The following is a 17,900-nucleotide window of genomic DNA, read 5'->3' on the forward strand; positions in this document are numbered from 1 at the left end:
ACCATCAAATAACCATTGCAATCAGCTAGCGATTAAAAGTGGTCACCTAGAAGTTGAATATTTTGCACACTGGGATAATTGTAGAAAAATATTAAATGGGTAATTTCAGTAATGTCATGAAAACAAAAACAAGGAGCCAAATAAGAAACTGTAATAGCAGAAAGAAAGTTTTTGTAATAAGCAGAAAATGCACTTTTGTCTGCTGTATTTTTCCAGTGTGCAGACTACGGACGTAATCACTCACAACAATGCTGAGCCTTTCTTCCTCAGAGTAATTTTTATGTTTGCATTCACTGCCAGATGTACGTCTTTTCCTGCCTCACGCAGCAGCAGACCTCTTCACATTTCAGCATTTCAAATACTATTGATTGGCTGAGCTGAACTGCAATCTGTGCCGTCTGATTTGGCACAGACTCAACTTAACGCTGAACGTCAGTCAACAATCAATCTAAAATAAGGAAAGCAAGACATGCTCAACCTGCCATGTCTGTTTGTTCAAAATGAATAGTGCCCATGCTGTTTGAGATCCAAGCATTATTTTAAAAATGTAAATTTCCCTTCGGCATAAAATTGCTAAGTTGAACAATAATTGCTCCTGTTTTTTCCACATTCATTAAAGTCTCGTGGAAAAATCCAAATGTAATTACATGTGCTGTTACTGTTGGAAGCTCATTTCAGTTTCTCTGCAGGTTTTTCCGTGCCTCCAGCAAGTGCTCTGATTGTTTAGAAGAATCCATTAAAACAACAGAAATACATTTTTGAACTGATGAACAGGCCCAGTCATTTTAAGTACTACTTTTCCCCTGATGTGATTTTACAAAGACACAGTCGTCATAGGCCCATTTCACCATTGATTCAAAGTATTTCAAAATAATTCTAAGGGTCATTGGTCATTGTCATCATTCCTGTCCTACCTGACAAAATGAATGTGCCAATTCAAAGCTTCATGTTGGGATATTGGCTGTCATCTGTAGGTTTTTTTGTTAATAGAGTTGTGGCCCAGGAGCAAACCTTTGGCTGTCTAACAACGAGTATTCCTCCACATCGAAAACTAAAAACACACTGGAAAAAACCCTTTTGATTTGGTTAACTTGATCTGCTGTTACATTCGCCTTTATTAAACTTTGATTATGGTTTTGTTAAGTAATTGAGCCTGTAAATTCTGTCACTTTACGTTTAAGTACATAATCCAAGACCAGCACACACATAAGGAATCCCTGCAGAGAGCACTGACTACATCTAAAAGAGACAATATATCCTACATCTACCAATTAAAGCAAACTGATTGGTGTTGACTTCCAATTGATAGAAATTATCGAAAAGAAAATGACCTCTTGTTTTTACCACATCTGCATGTCTCTTCTCATATTCCTCCCACCCTTGTCTCGTCTGGTTAAATACTTCAGGAACTACCCAGTTGCCCCCAGCTTCCCAAGGCAGACCTAGTTAAGAAAACACAGGAAGGGGATATATCCCAAATGGGCCAATGATTAGCAGATGTGTGTTGCCTGTCCCTGGATAAACCTCGAGAAGGGTCAGCCCGAGGTTTATGGCTTTAGATTCTCGCCGTTAGTCACAGATGCAGCGTAATAAAGTGTAGAGCTCACAGGAGCAGTTTACAGCATTATGATCAGCGCTGGCTTCTCTCCATGAGCCTCACAATCCATTCATATGAAAGACACGTGGCGTTCTACGTTTAGCATATTTTTAAACATAAACCCCAGTTTCCATGTTTTAGTGGAAGTCTTGATACATTTACAGCCTTACAACCCATGTTTTTTTCTTATTTCTGTTATTACCGTGTGTCTCTGGTGTTTGTTTCAGGGTGGTCCAGGCATACGAGGAGCCAGAGGAGACAGAGGCGAGCCAGGAGTGACGGTTTGTAAAATGCTCTTAAATTCTGGGACACTATTGTCCTGCTACAGTCTTGAACATTTACTGTATTTCACACGGTTAAGGCATGAAAAATGTTGCACAGTGGGAAAGCAGAATTGCTGCATGAGTTAAAAATAATGTTGAGACTGGATTTTGCCAGACGAAATTTTGGTGTGTACTGTGGCAAGGAGCAGGTGGGAAATGGCTGCGAGTACGGCAGCCAGCATAAATGGACATAATTTCCGTGATTTTTACAGAGGGATAAATTGAGCCTTGAACTTTGAAATATGTTTCTTGGATGACATCTGACCCCTTTAGTAGAGCCTCATGATTTCACCTGTCACAGTTCAGTCAGACTGAAGTCTGCATGAACGAAATGAAGGTGGATCAGTTTGCAAAAGCCAGTGAGTTTGTCTCTCACTGTGTAATAAATTTAAATGGATGCCCGGATCATTTGTTTATTTTTGTGTGGTATTCTGCACGTGGTGGTCCACAGTGGGTCCAAGAACAAAGCAACCATCGCCTTCTGTTTAATGACACATTCAGTGATGAAAGTGTAAAATATCTGAATTTGAAAGAGTTTCAACAGCATTCAGGTTACATACCCGTAGTTTAAAGGAAGCTGATATTTGCAAGGGTATATCTCACTTGTCTAGTTTACCTCCACTCGCCGCCGTCCTGACTGACTGTAATGTTTGGATCTGCTCCGGTTTTGGTATGGTCGTCTGTTCCAAACTTTTACTAAACATCCAGCTGCAGCAGTCGCTACAGATCCTGATCCTGGTGGAAATTTCTCTGAACAAAAACTCCCATGAGTGAAATTTAATCTTAGAAAAAAGTTCTGACGCTTTTTCTACTTTGAAGGAGGCGACATTGGTGCTGCAGCTTGTGCTGAAAACCACACTACTGTCACTCAGGGAAATAAGATTGTATATCGCAACCATATGTCCCACTTTTTTACCTCAGCGACAGCACGTCAAGTGCGACACATGAAGTGTCCCACAAAAAAAAAAACCAAACAACATATAGTCAGTAATGACTGTATGTGATGTGTTTCATGGGTGCAATGGACTACCTAGTGCAAGTAGTCCATTGTGTTAGCTATGAAGAGAGATGTGGCTTTCTGTACTGCAGGCACACACACACAGTAGAGGATATTAATATACAGTGCTGTGCAAAGGTCTCGATTCACCCCTTATTTCTTCAGATTTTGTTTCCAAGGAGCCAGACTGAAGTGCTATTTTTTCACAACACATTCTCACTCACAAAGCATAACATTTTACGCTAGGTGACAAATCGTCAATATGTTACACTTCCGGGCACCCAACACATCCCTAGATTACGAGATCGGAAAAAATGAGGAAACATGAGAACCATTTGGAATGAATCCACACATGTACATTCATTTTACTTAAATCACTTTGGAAAACACTATTAAAGTTTAGACTTAGAGACTTAGAGAGCTGTTAAGTGCTGGTTAAGGTTAGGGATAAGGTTAGGGCTGGAGTACATGGCTGGAACATGTATTACAACAGGATCATTCTACTGGATTTCATCCATAACCCGGCACGTAGCATACGCAGACGGTCACCTTTCGCGTTCCTTAGGAACGCCGTGAGACTTGACAAATCAAAATTATATTAGGCCTCGGTAGTGAGAGCGGGCTATTTTTTCAGAGGAATTTTTACAAACTCTAGTTTTGCCTTCTATACTGTATTTACATGTATGTTTGCATGTGTTTCAATAACTTATTGCACTTTTTCCCTGTTTTTCTGGCAAAATATAAAGAAATGATTGGTGGATGAAGACTTTCACACAGTACCGTATTCCTGCTCGATCAGTCTTACAGCATCCGTACATCTGTGTCATCAGTATGCTCCTCCCTGAACTCATCTTTATTCAATGCTACTAATTCATTTTAGTGAATTACATATTACAGGATAACGGTGGATAAAACGCAAAATAAATTATTCTTTTTGCAAAATAAACCTTAAAGTGATTTACTTTGGTGCAATATTTTTATGAGAATAATATTAAGTTAAATATGAGATAAAAAAAACAACATTTCTCTCTGTTTGTTTTTATTTCCTTTCCACTCATGTATATCTGATCCATGCTTTATTTTGATCATGTGCAGCCCTGACCCAACAACCTCTAAGGCTGAACTTTAAAATAATAAATACAGCTGGAGCAACGATTACTTTGGCTACTGCTGCCGCTCAGCCAACAAGCCACAAATACTGCAAATCAGTCGTGGTTTGTAGGAATTTCTCTTTTCTGTCTCCTGTTTGTGAACTTGGTTTGTAATCCATACACACCAATGAAATGAGCTGCAAAGACCTGACTTCAGATGGATGGCAACCATCTAAACCTGATGGACATCATGCTGAATTGGCACAAAAAATCTCTTAAACATTCTTTGGAGATTAAATTGATCAAAAACGTGTAGAACGATCTGAACAGAAGCAGCGATCGTGTCCGTTTTTATATTTAGTAAAGCTATAAAGCTCTCACGCTCTTTTTAGCCTTGTTTATGAAAATGAGCCTCTGAGCCCGGTTCAGGCCAGTTCCTTTATCTCTCCAACAGAGAGTCTCACATCAGGAGATGCTACAGACGGTTAAATTGATGTAAAAGGCTGTCATGCCTTTAAATGACATTTTTTATTGCTGACTATGCAGTCGTGTTCTGCACTCTTAAATTTTGCCATTCCAGATTCTGGAGAGTGAGGAGGTCACAAAAACATTTTTATCCTCAGGGGGTCAGACTAAAGAACCACAGGGTTTATCTTTCTCACCAATCTGTGTTACTATATGTAACTTAAAGTTGCTACTTTGGTTCCACGTGGTGTTGTTTTTCACAGGGACCTCAAGGGCCCATAGGAGAAGTTGGCCCTTCTGGACCCCCAGGGCAACCTGGTCCTCAAGGACCCAACGGACTCTCCATTCAGGGGCCTCCGGTAAGACTTTACTGGCGTAAAGGTGGATTTTTCCACAATTGCTTTAGCGTTGAAACTCGCACAACTTCCTGTAATAACAAAAATAAAACTTTGGGATCAAGTAACATATCAAGTTTTGTCATTCTCAAGCAGCACTTTCACTGAATTATGATAACCGGTCACTGGACGTGTGCTTTTTGCAGTTTGTTCCCATCTTTCTCCAGCAAGTTCAGAAATGTGTGCAATTATGACTGCACTTGATATTAAGCTGTCTACCACCTGCCATTGTGAACTGACAAATGTTGACATATGCCTCAAATAGACTTCCAGACATTTCTCGGATCTTGCCCAAAGAAATGGCCCGGCATCTTATTAAGATAACTGATGTTGGCTTTTCCAGTCCGTGGCTATCACGAGGCCCACGAGTCCAGCCCAGCCGCAGTGACATTGTTTGTTTTACAGGGAGCTCTTGGGGAGAAAGGAGAGAGAGGAGAGATCGGCCCTTCCGGACCAATGGTAAGAACATTTCCCAAAAATGGTCACTGTTGTAAAACATAGCAGTAAAGTGTGTTTTGTGGCACGCTGATCTGATTCCCTACATTACAAAGTACAACACGGAGAGGGAATTACTTTCCACGCTGCCTGAAACACAATGTTTTCCTCCTGTGTTTCTGTCTTACTTATAGGAGCTAAGTACTATTAAGTAAACCCAGCTATGGGTGGGTGTGTGTGTGTGTGTGTGTGTGTGTGTGTGTGTGTGTGTGTGTGTGTGTGTGTGTGTGTGTGTGTGTGTGTGTGCAGAATTGAAATGAATCCTACATCTAATAAAAGGTGCCCTGGACCTGTACGCTCACAGAAGTGAGACGTGTTACTCTATAAAAGCATATTTCTGTGTTTTCATTTGATTTTTTACAATTATTTTTCTTGTTTCCTTGATACTTTCGGCCATTCTTACTAAGGCTGACATGGACTCAGTGTGTTATTTCTGATTAACTTTAGCAGATAACTTAGTTAGGGATAAATAAAATGTTTTACCAAAATGATTAGCTCACCAGTACATATCTAATGTGATAGATAAAATGCACTGGACTGAAAAAAATCCAAAATGACTTGCCTGTGTAGCCAATATTGGTGACATGTTTGCCAGGCCAGAGCTGACAGGGCAAATTATTGGTTTGTTTAGAACTACTGTGGCTTCATTTGATCAGTTGTAGACACAGTTGTTGTGTTGCTCCTGATCATTTCATAATTACACTATGTAAATGAGCGGGAGAGAAGGGAGGGGGGAGAGAAGTGTGATTAACTCTGATTAACTTGTTACAGTGGCCTTCTTCAGGGAGGTGGACACATTATAGCAGCTCTTGAAGGTGATGTTTTGAAACCAAGATAAATGTCCAAGTGTGAAGATCTCAGCAACGTTTCCTCAGACTCAGCTTTAATTGTCATTGAAATATGTGACATGATACAAATGAAACAGTGCTTTACAGTAAGCCTCAGTATATGCAGCATTCTACTGAACAATAAGTAAAAAAGCTGAAATAAATACTCAAATAAATGTAAACCTAAGTACTGAAATAACTAAATATAAATAACAGATATTATAAATTACTATATGGGACAGTGTGTGGCAGGGAAGAGCAGCAACTCAAGGAGGTCAGTGCATGGGCCGGGGTAACGGCAAGGGCTGAACTTGCTGCTCTTGTGGGTGTTTCCGGTTTAATACCTGCCAAATGTGGTCCAAAGGAAAAAAGGTTAGCCTGGTCTGATGACATCATGTAGACGCAGCATGGCTTGAGGCTCTGGGCAATATTCTGCTGGGAAACTTTATCTGGATGTTGCTTTTGCTTGTACCTAAACACATAACCCCCAGTTTCATTACAGAGGTACACCCTGACAGCTGTAGGGTGTCGACTTGGCCACCTTATTTCCCTGATCTCAGTCAGGCTGAGCATCTGTAGGATGGGCTGGAATAACATGTCAGATCCAAATTACAGGACTGGAAGGATCTGGTCTTAATGCTAGTGGTTGGTGGGTTTTAGTGTGTGGGGGTGTGTTTTAGCAGTCTACACATGCACATGGTCATGATGCAGTCTAATGGAATCAGTGAGATGTGAATAATCATCACAGGCGTCTCCATTATTCTGCACTGAACCAATCCAAAGTAATACTGAATTAATTTAATGGTGTTCTACTGGGAGCCCTGGACATCAGCAAAGACACAGTCATTGTTTCAGTAGCTGTGTACCAGGAGACGCTTATTTTTCAAGGAAGAATATGTCACTTTTGTGCTTCTTTTAATGTATCTGTATTATAATAAATCTCTATTTAATCAGATTCAGGTTAGGTCATTGTGGAAGGTCATAGGCCCAAACCACTAATATACAATGTCTCCATCACTTCAGAGGACATTACTTTTACTGCCCCCCCAAAAAACCTCACCCTACTACAACCTTGGATCAAGTTTGCACCATAAAATTTAATGCTAATCAGACTGCTGAACACTTCATAGACACCTCAGCTTCACTACTGGAACTTTAACATTATGCACTCCATACTGTACAGTAACGCCACTGTTTTGCACATGTCTCACTCTGTATATTTTATTTTATATATTTTATTTATTGTTTACTCTATTTAATTTGGAAAATATGTGTACACACACACACCACACAACACACACACACACACACACACGTAGAAAAATATTAGTATACACATCCAGAAATGCATATACTATTATATATTGTACATATATTTATTAGTTTCAGATGTAGCCATTCTTGTATTTTGCTTGTTTACATTATTGTATTTTGCACAACTCTGTTGCTTGTGAAGCTCGCACACAAGAATTTCACTCACATGTGCTGTACCAATGTACCTGCACATGTGATGTGACAATAAAAGTGATTTGATTTGATTTGATTTGCTATGGTATAAAGACTTTGGTATCTAGTCTCCAAAGGGAAATAAGTCTTAAGAATGTGACTATGTAAACAGATTTATGTCCCCAGCAAAGGTAATATACACGCACCACTCCTGAAAACAGAGCTAATCAGGCTAATTAAGTGAAAACAACTGTGAGGGTGAGTAATGGGTGTGTAAGCTGAGCTGGAGTCTGAATCTCTGCTGTTTTGCAGCTAGACTGGTTAAATATTAAATGAATCACTTACCTCACCTACCCGTAGGAGTCTGCAGAGACTTTCACTATTGTAGAAGTGCTTCTTGACAGACCGTTTTTCTAATTTTTTCAAGTTTGTTTTTCTGTTTTTAGCTGATAAATAAAATAATACCTGGTGATGTGCATGCATTTCAGTGAACGAAGGTTTGCTGCATTTACTTTGTTTGAAAGCGAAGAAAACGGAAGGCGTAAAAGTTCTGTCTCACTTCCTCACACTTGTTCGCACTGAGCTAAAGCAGCTCCTGAAGCAGCACTATCCTCTCCGCTCTGTGCAGGCCCGCCTGTTGTAGAAATGGTTAGTTTTTAAACTTATGAACTGGAACAAGAACACAGATAACGCTTGTAGGCTTCTGACTGGGAGACTGAGAAAATCCATTGACATTTGAAGTGGCCAAGAACCCTTTCAGGCGTGTAGTATTTATCTGGATGCATCAGCTTTGGTTGAAGAAAAGAAAATGTGTTTCAACGCATTTGAGATGGAGTATTGATATAATATATGAGTGTCATTTATTAGCACATGGACTAACATCTAGAGGCCTTCTGTCTTGTGTCTTTGCAAACCATATCTCCAGACGTTTACGGAGATAAGAACATTTCAGAGAATAATTTGATAAAACTTAAACTTAAATTCATTACAACAGCTGCACTCGAGCTGACAGTGCCAAGGTTTTGATTTTGAGAGATGGCTTCAGCACAGAGCAAAAAAAAAGGAGCAGTCTTATATTTTATTTATTTTTTTTACATCGCTGAGCACAATTTGTTACAGTCACTGTTCCCATCTTCCCCCTGATCGTGTCACACTCGTACATCGATCTGCAGAGCACACAGGCTCCATGTTTGGACGGTCGTTTTCTAATGGTTTCCTTCAACAGTTGAATCAGCCGATTTTGTTCGGTACTGTAAGAATGATTAAATAATTAATAATTCTCATTGGTCAAGTAAAGCCTGGGTAGTCAAGCTAATGGCACTCGACATCTTTGCACACAACAGGATATTTAACATAAGAACTCTTTTTAATTTTGCACTTATAATAAAGCTTGATTGAATGGGAGCGCTGGATTGTCTCCAACCCAGCGCTCTGAGTACATTTTGTATTTGTCTCATTTTAGATTTGTGATTAGTTCATGTGTCATTCCTATTTAGCTTTAGTTGAGGTTAAAGGCAGTCATTATTTATTGTTTCCTTGGTTTCTGTATTTGGGTTCTTATATCGTTCATCACGTGTTAGGCCTGTTAAGCTTGTGTTGTCATGTCTAGTTTCAGAGTTTCCGGTTTTATTTTGAAGGAGTTGAGTGTTCTTGGTTCACTGTATTTAGTTTCACTTCCCCTGTCCTGTCATTAGGCTCATGTCTTGCCTTTTGCCTTTTGTTTGCAGTTATTTTGCCAGCTCAATAAACGGCTCATTTTTGGTTATTCAAGTCACGTTTCACGTTTTGTTTCGTCTGCATTTGGGTCCACGTTTCACTCTACACGCAGCCAGCCCTGCTGATTGTGACAATTTTAATTCACCTGCATTTCAATGCCCAACAAATTGCAAATTTTCATTTTCTGAAAGAATTTGAAAATGTTTTCTATTTTTCCCCCCAAAAAATGTTTGTTTCTATTAGTTTCATTTTCAGAAGCGCAGCGAAACGTTAGCCACTCTCAGGAGGCGAGAACAACTAGTCTCCCAACGAGCTCACGGAGAGCTTCAGCAGTCCTCGATGCGGCACTATCTAGCGATCTCTGTGCCTGCATAGCCCTATTAATAAAAGCTGGCAGTGCTGCCCTGTGCTGCACTATGTTACTGAGTAATAATGTGTTTTGTCACAGCAAGGAATATGAATGGGTGTGTGTGTGGCTCAGTGGGGGAATAATGTAGCTTCCAGGGCCCTGTTGTAATATACGAGGGACCACAGAGAGTATCACAACTCTAAAGCATCAATTACCTCAGTCTCTCTCTCTCCCTCTCGCCCTCGCTCTGTTTCTTCCTGCAGTAAATACAATGTAACCTTGTCGTCAGCATCCCCTCCACCTCTGTTTCAATTTGACAATGAAAAATGCAGCTGCATTGAAGAGCGGCGACTGTGTGTTTGTGTGCGTAGCCATCTCTCTCATCTCTCGCTTTCATTTTGTTTATCGGCGCGCATGTGAGGTTTTGTTATCGACTAATAATTTTGGTTTTGTCTGAGAGAGGGATGCGGGTTGTTTTGGTATAGGCAATAATTTCAAATTGGTCTCATTCTTGATCTTGTGCGGATATATACGGTTGCCCCACATGACCCCCTCATCTCAGTCCTTTATCTGCCGGACACCAAGGAAATTTACAGTTGTGCATTTCCGTGTGTGTGTAAATCCCGAGGCTAATGTATTGAATCAGAATCACTCGCACACTCCAATTATTAATTTCTTTGGCCTGCCTGTTCATTTTATTCTCAGGGTGTTGTGAATTATGCAGCATTTATCAAGAAACAAAAGAATATTTTAATATTTTATGATCAAACACTGAATATTTTATAGTTAGACTATAACTGAAACTTGAAGCTTTTTTTCTTAAAAGTTATTAAAAAAAAATCGGTACAGGTAGAGAAGTTCAGAAAACTGTTCCAAGTTTGACTTGATTGAACGATTTCTTTAACTGCTCTCCAAAAAAAGAAACCAAAAAAACTAAACGGGACAATGGAAAATATGAATAAGTATGCAATACCATTATATCCAAATTAATTAAACTCTATATTAAATGTAATAATACAAAAACAGCCTATTTAATGTTGAAACTGACATTTTATGTGTTTTCAGCACGTATGCTCAATTTGAATGTTATACAGGGAACTCCTTCAAAGGAAAGTCAAGACAAAAGCAAAATAATAATAAAAATAAAGACTTGAAAAACTCTCTAGTTCTCTACAAAAAAAACCCCACATGGTGTATTAACTCAGAGCTAATTGGGTTATATAGTGGCATTATTATAAGGGCGGAGGAGGGCGGTGCCCCATCAGTAAAACAGAGCAATCTAAATTTGCAGTTTGAGTATTTTATCTTGCACAGTACATGATATCTTTAAAAGATTAAATTAAAGCCAGTAATAAACAGCTGTGATCTTCATGGCCTCAGACAGTGTTGTATTATAAACACAGCACAGTTCTGTCCTGGAAATCACTGCATGTGGTCAGGAGGACATCCTAACGCCTGTCCGAGAACAGAGTTAATCACTATCCACAAATGCAAGCTGAAACTCGATCATGCAGAGCAAAAAATGTATTGAAATAACATTTAGAAATGTTACTGTGCCTGAGCTAATTTCAGAGACTGAGGTAAAGTGGAAAACTGTCCTGTGGTTTCAAGTTTGAAAATGTTGAATTCTTCCTTGAAGTAAAGAATGTCTCATCCTCCGAGCTAAAGAGGATGTGGACCATCTAGACTGCAAATTTAATATAATAATATAGTTTTGAGGAAAGGTTTGGCTTATGAAAGCAGGAGATCGCAGAACACATGTACAGCTTATGACAGCAGGGCTTGATAGTAAAACAGTACAGCTGCTAAACTGGACGTGTCACGCACATATTTTGGCATATTTACCATAAAAGAAACTCGGAAGTGTCGAGCAGCTGAAATCATTTTACTATAAAGCTATGAGAAATTAGTCTTATCGCTTTTTTGAAAGAAAAGGTGGTGCAGCGCACTTTTTATTTAACATTTAATATGTAGTGTTTGTGGATGTAGTGTTTAAATTATTGAATTATTATTTTTATTTACATTTTACATAGAGCCACGATACTTTCATAACATTTTTTTGCTATAATTATTTTTCTTTTGCAGTTCGCTTTACTAACTTCGTCTTTAATGTCAGCAATGATTTCATCAGTCTTTGTGTTTTGTGCAGACGTGGAGGTTTGCCTCTCCGCTCCACGTGTTTCTTGAAGTTTGTCGATATCTGAGTGAAAGTTTCAGGGGAGGTATTATTGCAGATGTCATGGGAGAGTGCACATCAGGCAACATCTGAACGGCGGCACATCGTTAATCATATGAGGCCTGTCCTCCGCGACCCCGTCCTGTAATTTGTAGAACTTTTAACAGTGTTAACTGTCCTGTTTTATGAGCCCTCCACTAATACTGAAGTGCGGAGATAAATCACCTCAGCACGCAGTCCGTGGCTGCATTTTGGAATTGGCTGTGTGTGCATTGACCTGCGGAGAGGCGGATGAAGGGGAAATGGGGCAGGAGATGGAGCGGCGGGGTCGACTGCTGATATGAAGACTGTCTGTGCCCAGAGGGTTAAAAGCTGGTCCGTTTTATAAATCAGATTTATGTCCGCTGCCGTCAAAGCATTGTTGAGCAAGATAGCAAATCCTCAGCTGTTCTGACCTTTAGTAGCACGTCTGTGCGTATTTTAATTATTATGAGACATTTATGGATAAAGACTTTCCTTGATATACTGTACGTGATTCGGCAGCTAAAACACTTTTTAAAAATTCGCTGGGCTGCGATGGTGCAAAAAGAAGAAGAAGAAAGAAATTAAATGAATTCACAATTTTAAAGAAAATCTGATTTTGAAGGCTGATTTAAGTCCTTTGGTTTCCTGCTCATATCAGGTCAGCAACAACCAAGATGACTGCATGGAAATACTACAAATACATTTTCCTAATTATGATGAGATTCCTGCTGATGGACAATGATGCAACCTACACAAGCTGCCGATGATGTCACTGGCATTTATGAATCTGCGTTGTGCATTATGTGTTAATTACCGTTCGGTCATGTCATGTCTGATTTATGCATGGAGCAAGTGTCGTGTTCAGTCTCCAGGAAGTACTGGAGAATGTCTGTTGTTTAAAAAGATTTAATATGCTTCAGCAGTTGAAATTACAAGTTACAGCACTGGACCTCTCTGTGAAATCAGCCATCTGTCTTCACAGAAAGTATGACCCCGGATGGAGCCGTGCAGTTTTATACCCCAACAAAAACAAGTATTCTTCCGGAAGCGATGTGGTGGTCCGGCTGTTTCCCTACGAGTCTTCTCTCCGACCTCGTATCTGCTCCTTCCTGGAATAACAGAAACAGAAAAAGAAAACACCTCCCTGCATAGCCTTGATTATAAATCTCTTACTGATTCTATTTATTATCTAAGTTCGGGATATTCTGTTCAGACTCCCTTGGCCCAGTAAATATCATCCTGAGTGTTAGCTAGTTATGATGTGTAAGCATGCTGCGAAAAAACCCTCTGGACTCTACGTCAATCACAATATTTCAATTCAGTGATAGCACTGAATGAAGCTTCCGACCTTCAAAACATGGCGCTCCAACTCTTTAATGATCCCATCACAATGTGCATATAAAAAACATCTTAAATAATTTTAATCCTAACACCAGCCGATAGAAACAAATAAAAAGCTGGGACATCTTTCCCTCCTGGGCCCTTGCTCTTTGTTGTGATTAGTTTTTTTCAGGGACAGACATCTGTGTTCCTCAAGTTCTTCCATTTATTTGTCCGTTCCTTCACATCCATTCCCACAGTTTTAACAAAATCACTCCATGATTATGCCGACATTCGTGAGTCCTTACATTAATGCTGTTATTATTTCTTATATTGAAATAAGTTGTCACTGGTAAATTCAAAACCTGGTGTAAAAAAGTAGCTGGACATTGACAGTGCTGAAAAGCTGCGCGACATGCCGTGTGGTTACAGTTTTAGGCAGGTTAGCATCAGTTTGGACTGTAGGGTTTCAGATTTGTTAGTGGTTGCTACGTAGCTATGGCGTAGTTATGCTCACTGAAGCATAAATCCTCAGTCAGTCTGTATTGCCACAGTAATTCAAACCCCTGTGTTTGTGTTTTTCTCAGGGAGTTCCCGGAGGTCCTGGCTCACCTGGTAGAGATGGTCCCCCAGGATCAAGGGTAAGATACTGACATGATGTTCAGCTTTGCTGGTTTGTGTTACGCTGCCTGATTTGTTGGTTGTTGGAAATGTAGAGTGTAGTGTACTGTCTAATGCATGCATTTGGTTAACTACAGTCTGAAATACAGTACATAGGTACATAGGGGTGGACGTTTTAATTTAATGGGGTGTAAAATACAATTCTGAAAGTGATCATCTAAATAAAAAAGGCACAATGGATGAGATCTGCAAAGATAAAACAGTAAAACAGCTGCATAATCACTCCGCTGTCATCACAAAAATATGCTCTAATACACTAAATAAGTTTTGAGGAAATATACATAGATTCATTAATATTCATGGAATTTCTTTGTAGTTTCTTTAATATGAAAATCAAAGTTTGCATTCAGTTAAATGAGTTAGATAAATAATACCATACAAAAGAAAGTGAAAACAGAGGCGTGTTTAGTGAGAACGTTTTTTATGGTCCATTCCCAGCTTTGCACAGCGCCTTAATGTCCAGCTGCATTTCTCTGTTTAGTTTTATGTGTCTTCATAAAACCATGCATGTCTTCCCCCAGTTGTTCAGAGCTACATCACCCTGGTTTCATGTACAGCATTCACAGTATATGAGATCCAGCACTTTTAGGGCTCTGTGATACCAGCTGGCCTGTAGTTGATGCTGACAGCGGGATCAGGCCTTACAATGCTCAACTGGACTGTAAATACCAAAACAGAAACATAGCCAGAGGGTAATGTATCAGCAAGCAGAAAAAAGGAGGTTTATTCCAAATATGTAACATAGTCATAGAAGCCTGTTGTCCTGGTCTGGCTCCTGGAGAGGTGAAAGTCTTGCACTTCATCCATCTGCTGTCTCTTTTTTGGCCCACACATGTCCAAGCACTCATCCCCTCAGTGGTAGTTGTCAGAAGACGTCTTGCATAGTTTTCAGGCTTGTCATGTGGTTTCCTTGAGGATGCTTGCATGTTGGCCAGAGTTTCTTCTCACAGTGCCAGAGAGGTTTGGAGTTCATGAACTTTTAGAAGGAAAACAACCAACTTACATTATAATTTGGTTTAATTAAATCAGTCAGTGACATCTTTGTAAACTTAAAACTTTTTTTTACTTGATCTTTTTGCCACCTGAATTTAAATACAGTATTGAGAAAGTTCAGATTTGATTATCAGAAATTTTCTACAGAGTCAAACTGAATTCACAGTGAAGTTTCCACAAATTGTACAACTCATGCTGACTTACAGTTGTGTTACACTCAGTACTTACTTATGTAGCACATGACTTTTAAGATTTGTAATGTTGTCTCAAAGCAACATCACACTGTGTACTACTAGAAATGCCACTTTCACCGAAAACATTTATTAAGATCTGCAAGCATTTGTGCCTTTGGCCTTATGTTTTTGTTACACTTTCGCATGAATACAATAAATACTGTGGAAAAAATCTCGAGCCGTCCCTCATTCTTTATTTTTTGCTAGGAAAATGTGAAATGTATTGAAATGTGCAAATGTACATGGATATACAGTATATAAGGCAAAAAAAGAGTTTGTATAAGTCTAACAAGCTTGATAGTCAGTATTTTGCTATGATCACTATTATTCTTCAATAAAGCCTGAACTCTCTTAGGCAAGCTATCTTTCTACATGTCATTTAGTGAAATAAGTATTTGATCCCCTACAATCCAGCCCTAATTATGGCTCTCCAAGATTGATTGTAATGTGGCCACAGCCAATTACAGACACTTCTGATCTCAACTCTTTGTATATACAGGGAGTGCAGAATTATTAGGCAAGTTGTATTTTTGAGGAATAATTTTATTATTGAACAACAACCATGTTCTCAATGAACCCAAAAAACTCATTAATATCAAAGCTGAATGTTTTTGGAAGTAGTTTTTAGTTTTAGCTATTTTAGGGGGATATCTGTGTGTGCAGGTGACTATTACTGTGCATAATTATTAGGCAACTTAACAAAAAACAAATATATACCCATTTCAATTATTTTTTTTTTACCAGTGAAACCAATATAACATCTCCACATTCACAAATATACATTTCTGACATTCAAAAACAAAACAAAAACAAATCAGCGACCAATATAGCCACCTTTCTTTGCAAGGACACTCAAAAGCCTGCCATCCATGGATTCTGTCAGTGTTTTGATCTGTTCACCATCAACATTGCGTGCAGCAGCAACCACAGCCTCCCAGACACTGTTCAGAGAGGTGTACTGTTTTCCCTCCTTGTAAATCTCACATTTGATGATGGACCACAGGTTCTCAATGGGGTTCAGATCAGGTGAACAAGGTGGCCATGTCATTAGTTTTTCTTCTTTTATACCCTTTCTTGCCAGCCACGCTGTGGAGTACTTGGGCGCGTGTGATGGAGCATTGTCCTGCATGAAAATCATGTTTTTCTTGAAGGATGCAGACTTCTTCCTGTACCACTGCTTGAAGAAGGTGTCTTCCAGAAACTGGCAGTAGGACTGGGAGTTGAGCTTGACTCCATCCTCAACCCGAAAAGGCCCCACAAGCTCATCTTTGATGATACCAGCCCAAACCAGTACTCCACCTCCACCTTGCTGGCGTCTGAGTCGGACTGGAGCTCTCTGCCCTTTACCAATCCAGCCACGGGCCCATCCATCTGGCCCATCAAGACTCACTCTCATTTCATCAGTCCATAAAACCTTAGAAAAACCAGTCTTGAGATATTTCTTGGCCCAGTCTTGACGTTTCAGCTTGTGTGTCTTGTTCAGTGGTGGTCGTCTTTCAGCCTTTCTTACCTTGGCCATGTCTCTGAGTATTGCACACCTTGTGCTTTTGGGCACTCCAGTGATGTTGCAGCTCTGAAATATGGCCAAACTGGTGGCAAGTGGCATCTTGGCAGCTGCACGCTTGACTTTTCTCAGTTCATGGGCAGTTATTTTGTGCCTTGGTTTTTCCACACGCTTCTTGCGACCCTGTTGACTATTTTGAATGAAACGCTTGATTGTTCGATGATCACGCTTCAGAAGCTTTGCAATTTTGAGACTGCTGCATCCCTCTGTAAGATATCTCACTATTTTTGACTTTTCTGTGCCTGTCAAGTCCTTCTTTTGACCCATTTTGCCAAAGGAAAGGACGTTGCCTAATAATTATGCACACCTGATATAGGGTGTTGATGTCATTAGACCACACCCCTTCTCATTACAGAGTTGCACATCACCTAATATGCTTAATTGGTAGTAGGCTTTCGAGCCTATACAGCTTGGAGTACGACAACATGCATGAAGAGGTTGATGTGGACAAAATACTCATTTGCCTAATAATTCTGCACTCCCTGTAAAGCACACGTGTGGAATGGACAAGACCAAAGAGCTGTCATGGAAACAATTGTAGAAGCGATTGTGGAAACATTATGCTTTGAAGCTGTTTTTCTGTTAAGGGAACAGGACAACCTCACAGCACTGAAGGGCTAAAGGATGGGGCCATGTACTGTAAAAATCTTAGATGGGAACCTCTTTCTGTTTGCTAGAACAGTGAAGATGAGTCATGGATTGGTCTTACACCATGACAGTAACTCAAAACGTACCACCAAGGCAACAACTGGCCTAGCCAGTCCCCAGACCTCCATCCTATTAAACAAAATCTGTGGAGGGAGCTGAAGCTTTGAGTTGCCAAGCAGCAGCCAAGAAACCTAAAGGACTTTGAGGGTTTCTGTGAGGAGTAGTAGGCCAAAATCCTTCCTGAGATCTGTGTAAACCTGGTAACCAACTAAAAGAAATGTCTTACCACTGTGTTTGCCAACAAAGGTTTCTACTTTGGTATCAAATACTTATTTTATTAACTGATATGCAAATCAGTTTATAATTTTATTGTGCTTTTTCTGGATTATTGTTTGATATTCTGTCCATTAAACAGTGAAACTACCATAAAGCCATGAAGCCTGTTCATTTTCCCCACTGTAATGATGACTACTTGAGACAAAAATTGTAAATTTAGATTCATCGGTCCATAAAACCTGTTTCCACCGATTTTCAGTCCAATACTTGTGTAATTTGGCATA

The 17,900-nt window shown here is 39.7% G+C and overlaps 1 protein-coding gene across 1 annotated transcript in view; it reads left to right on the forward strand.

Moving 5' to 3' along the window:
- Nucleotides 1-17,900, forward strand: part of LOC120722258 (collagen alpha-1(XIV) chain-like) — a 154,349-nt gene that overhangs the window by 115,150 nt on the left and 21,299 nt on the right. The window contains exons 37-40 of the mRNA XM_040013171.1: nt 1,825-1,878; nt 4,737-4,832; nt 5,274-5,327; nt 13,809-13,862. Coding sequence (XP_039869105.1) covers nt 1,825-1,878; nt 4,737-4,832; nt 5,274-5,327; nt 13,809-13,862 — 258 coding nt within the window. The remainder of the gene's footprint in view (nt 1-1,824; nt 1,879-4,736; nt 4,833-5,273; nt 5,328-13,808; nt 13,863-17,900) is intronic.

This window comes from Simochromis diagramma, unplaced genomic scaffold, assembly GCF_900408965.1.
Source record: "Simochromis diagramma unplaced genomic scaffold, fSimDia1.1 OVJJ01000618.1, whole genome shotgun sequence".
Classification (NCBI taxonomy): domain Eukaryota; kingdom Metazoa; phylum Chordata; class Actinopteri; order Cichliformes; family Cichlidae; genus Simochromis; species Simochromis diagramma.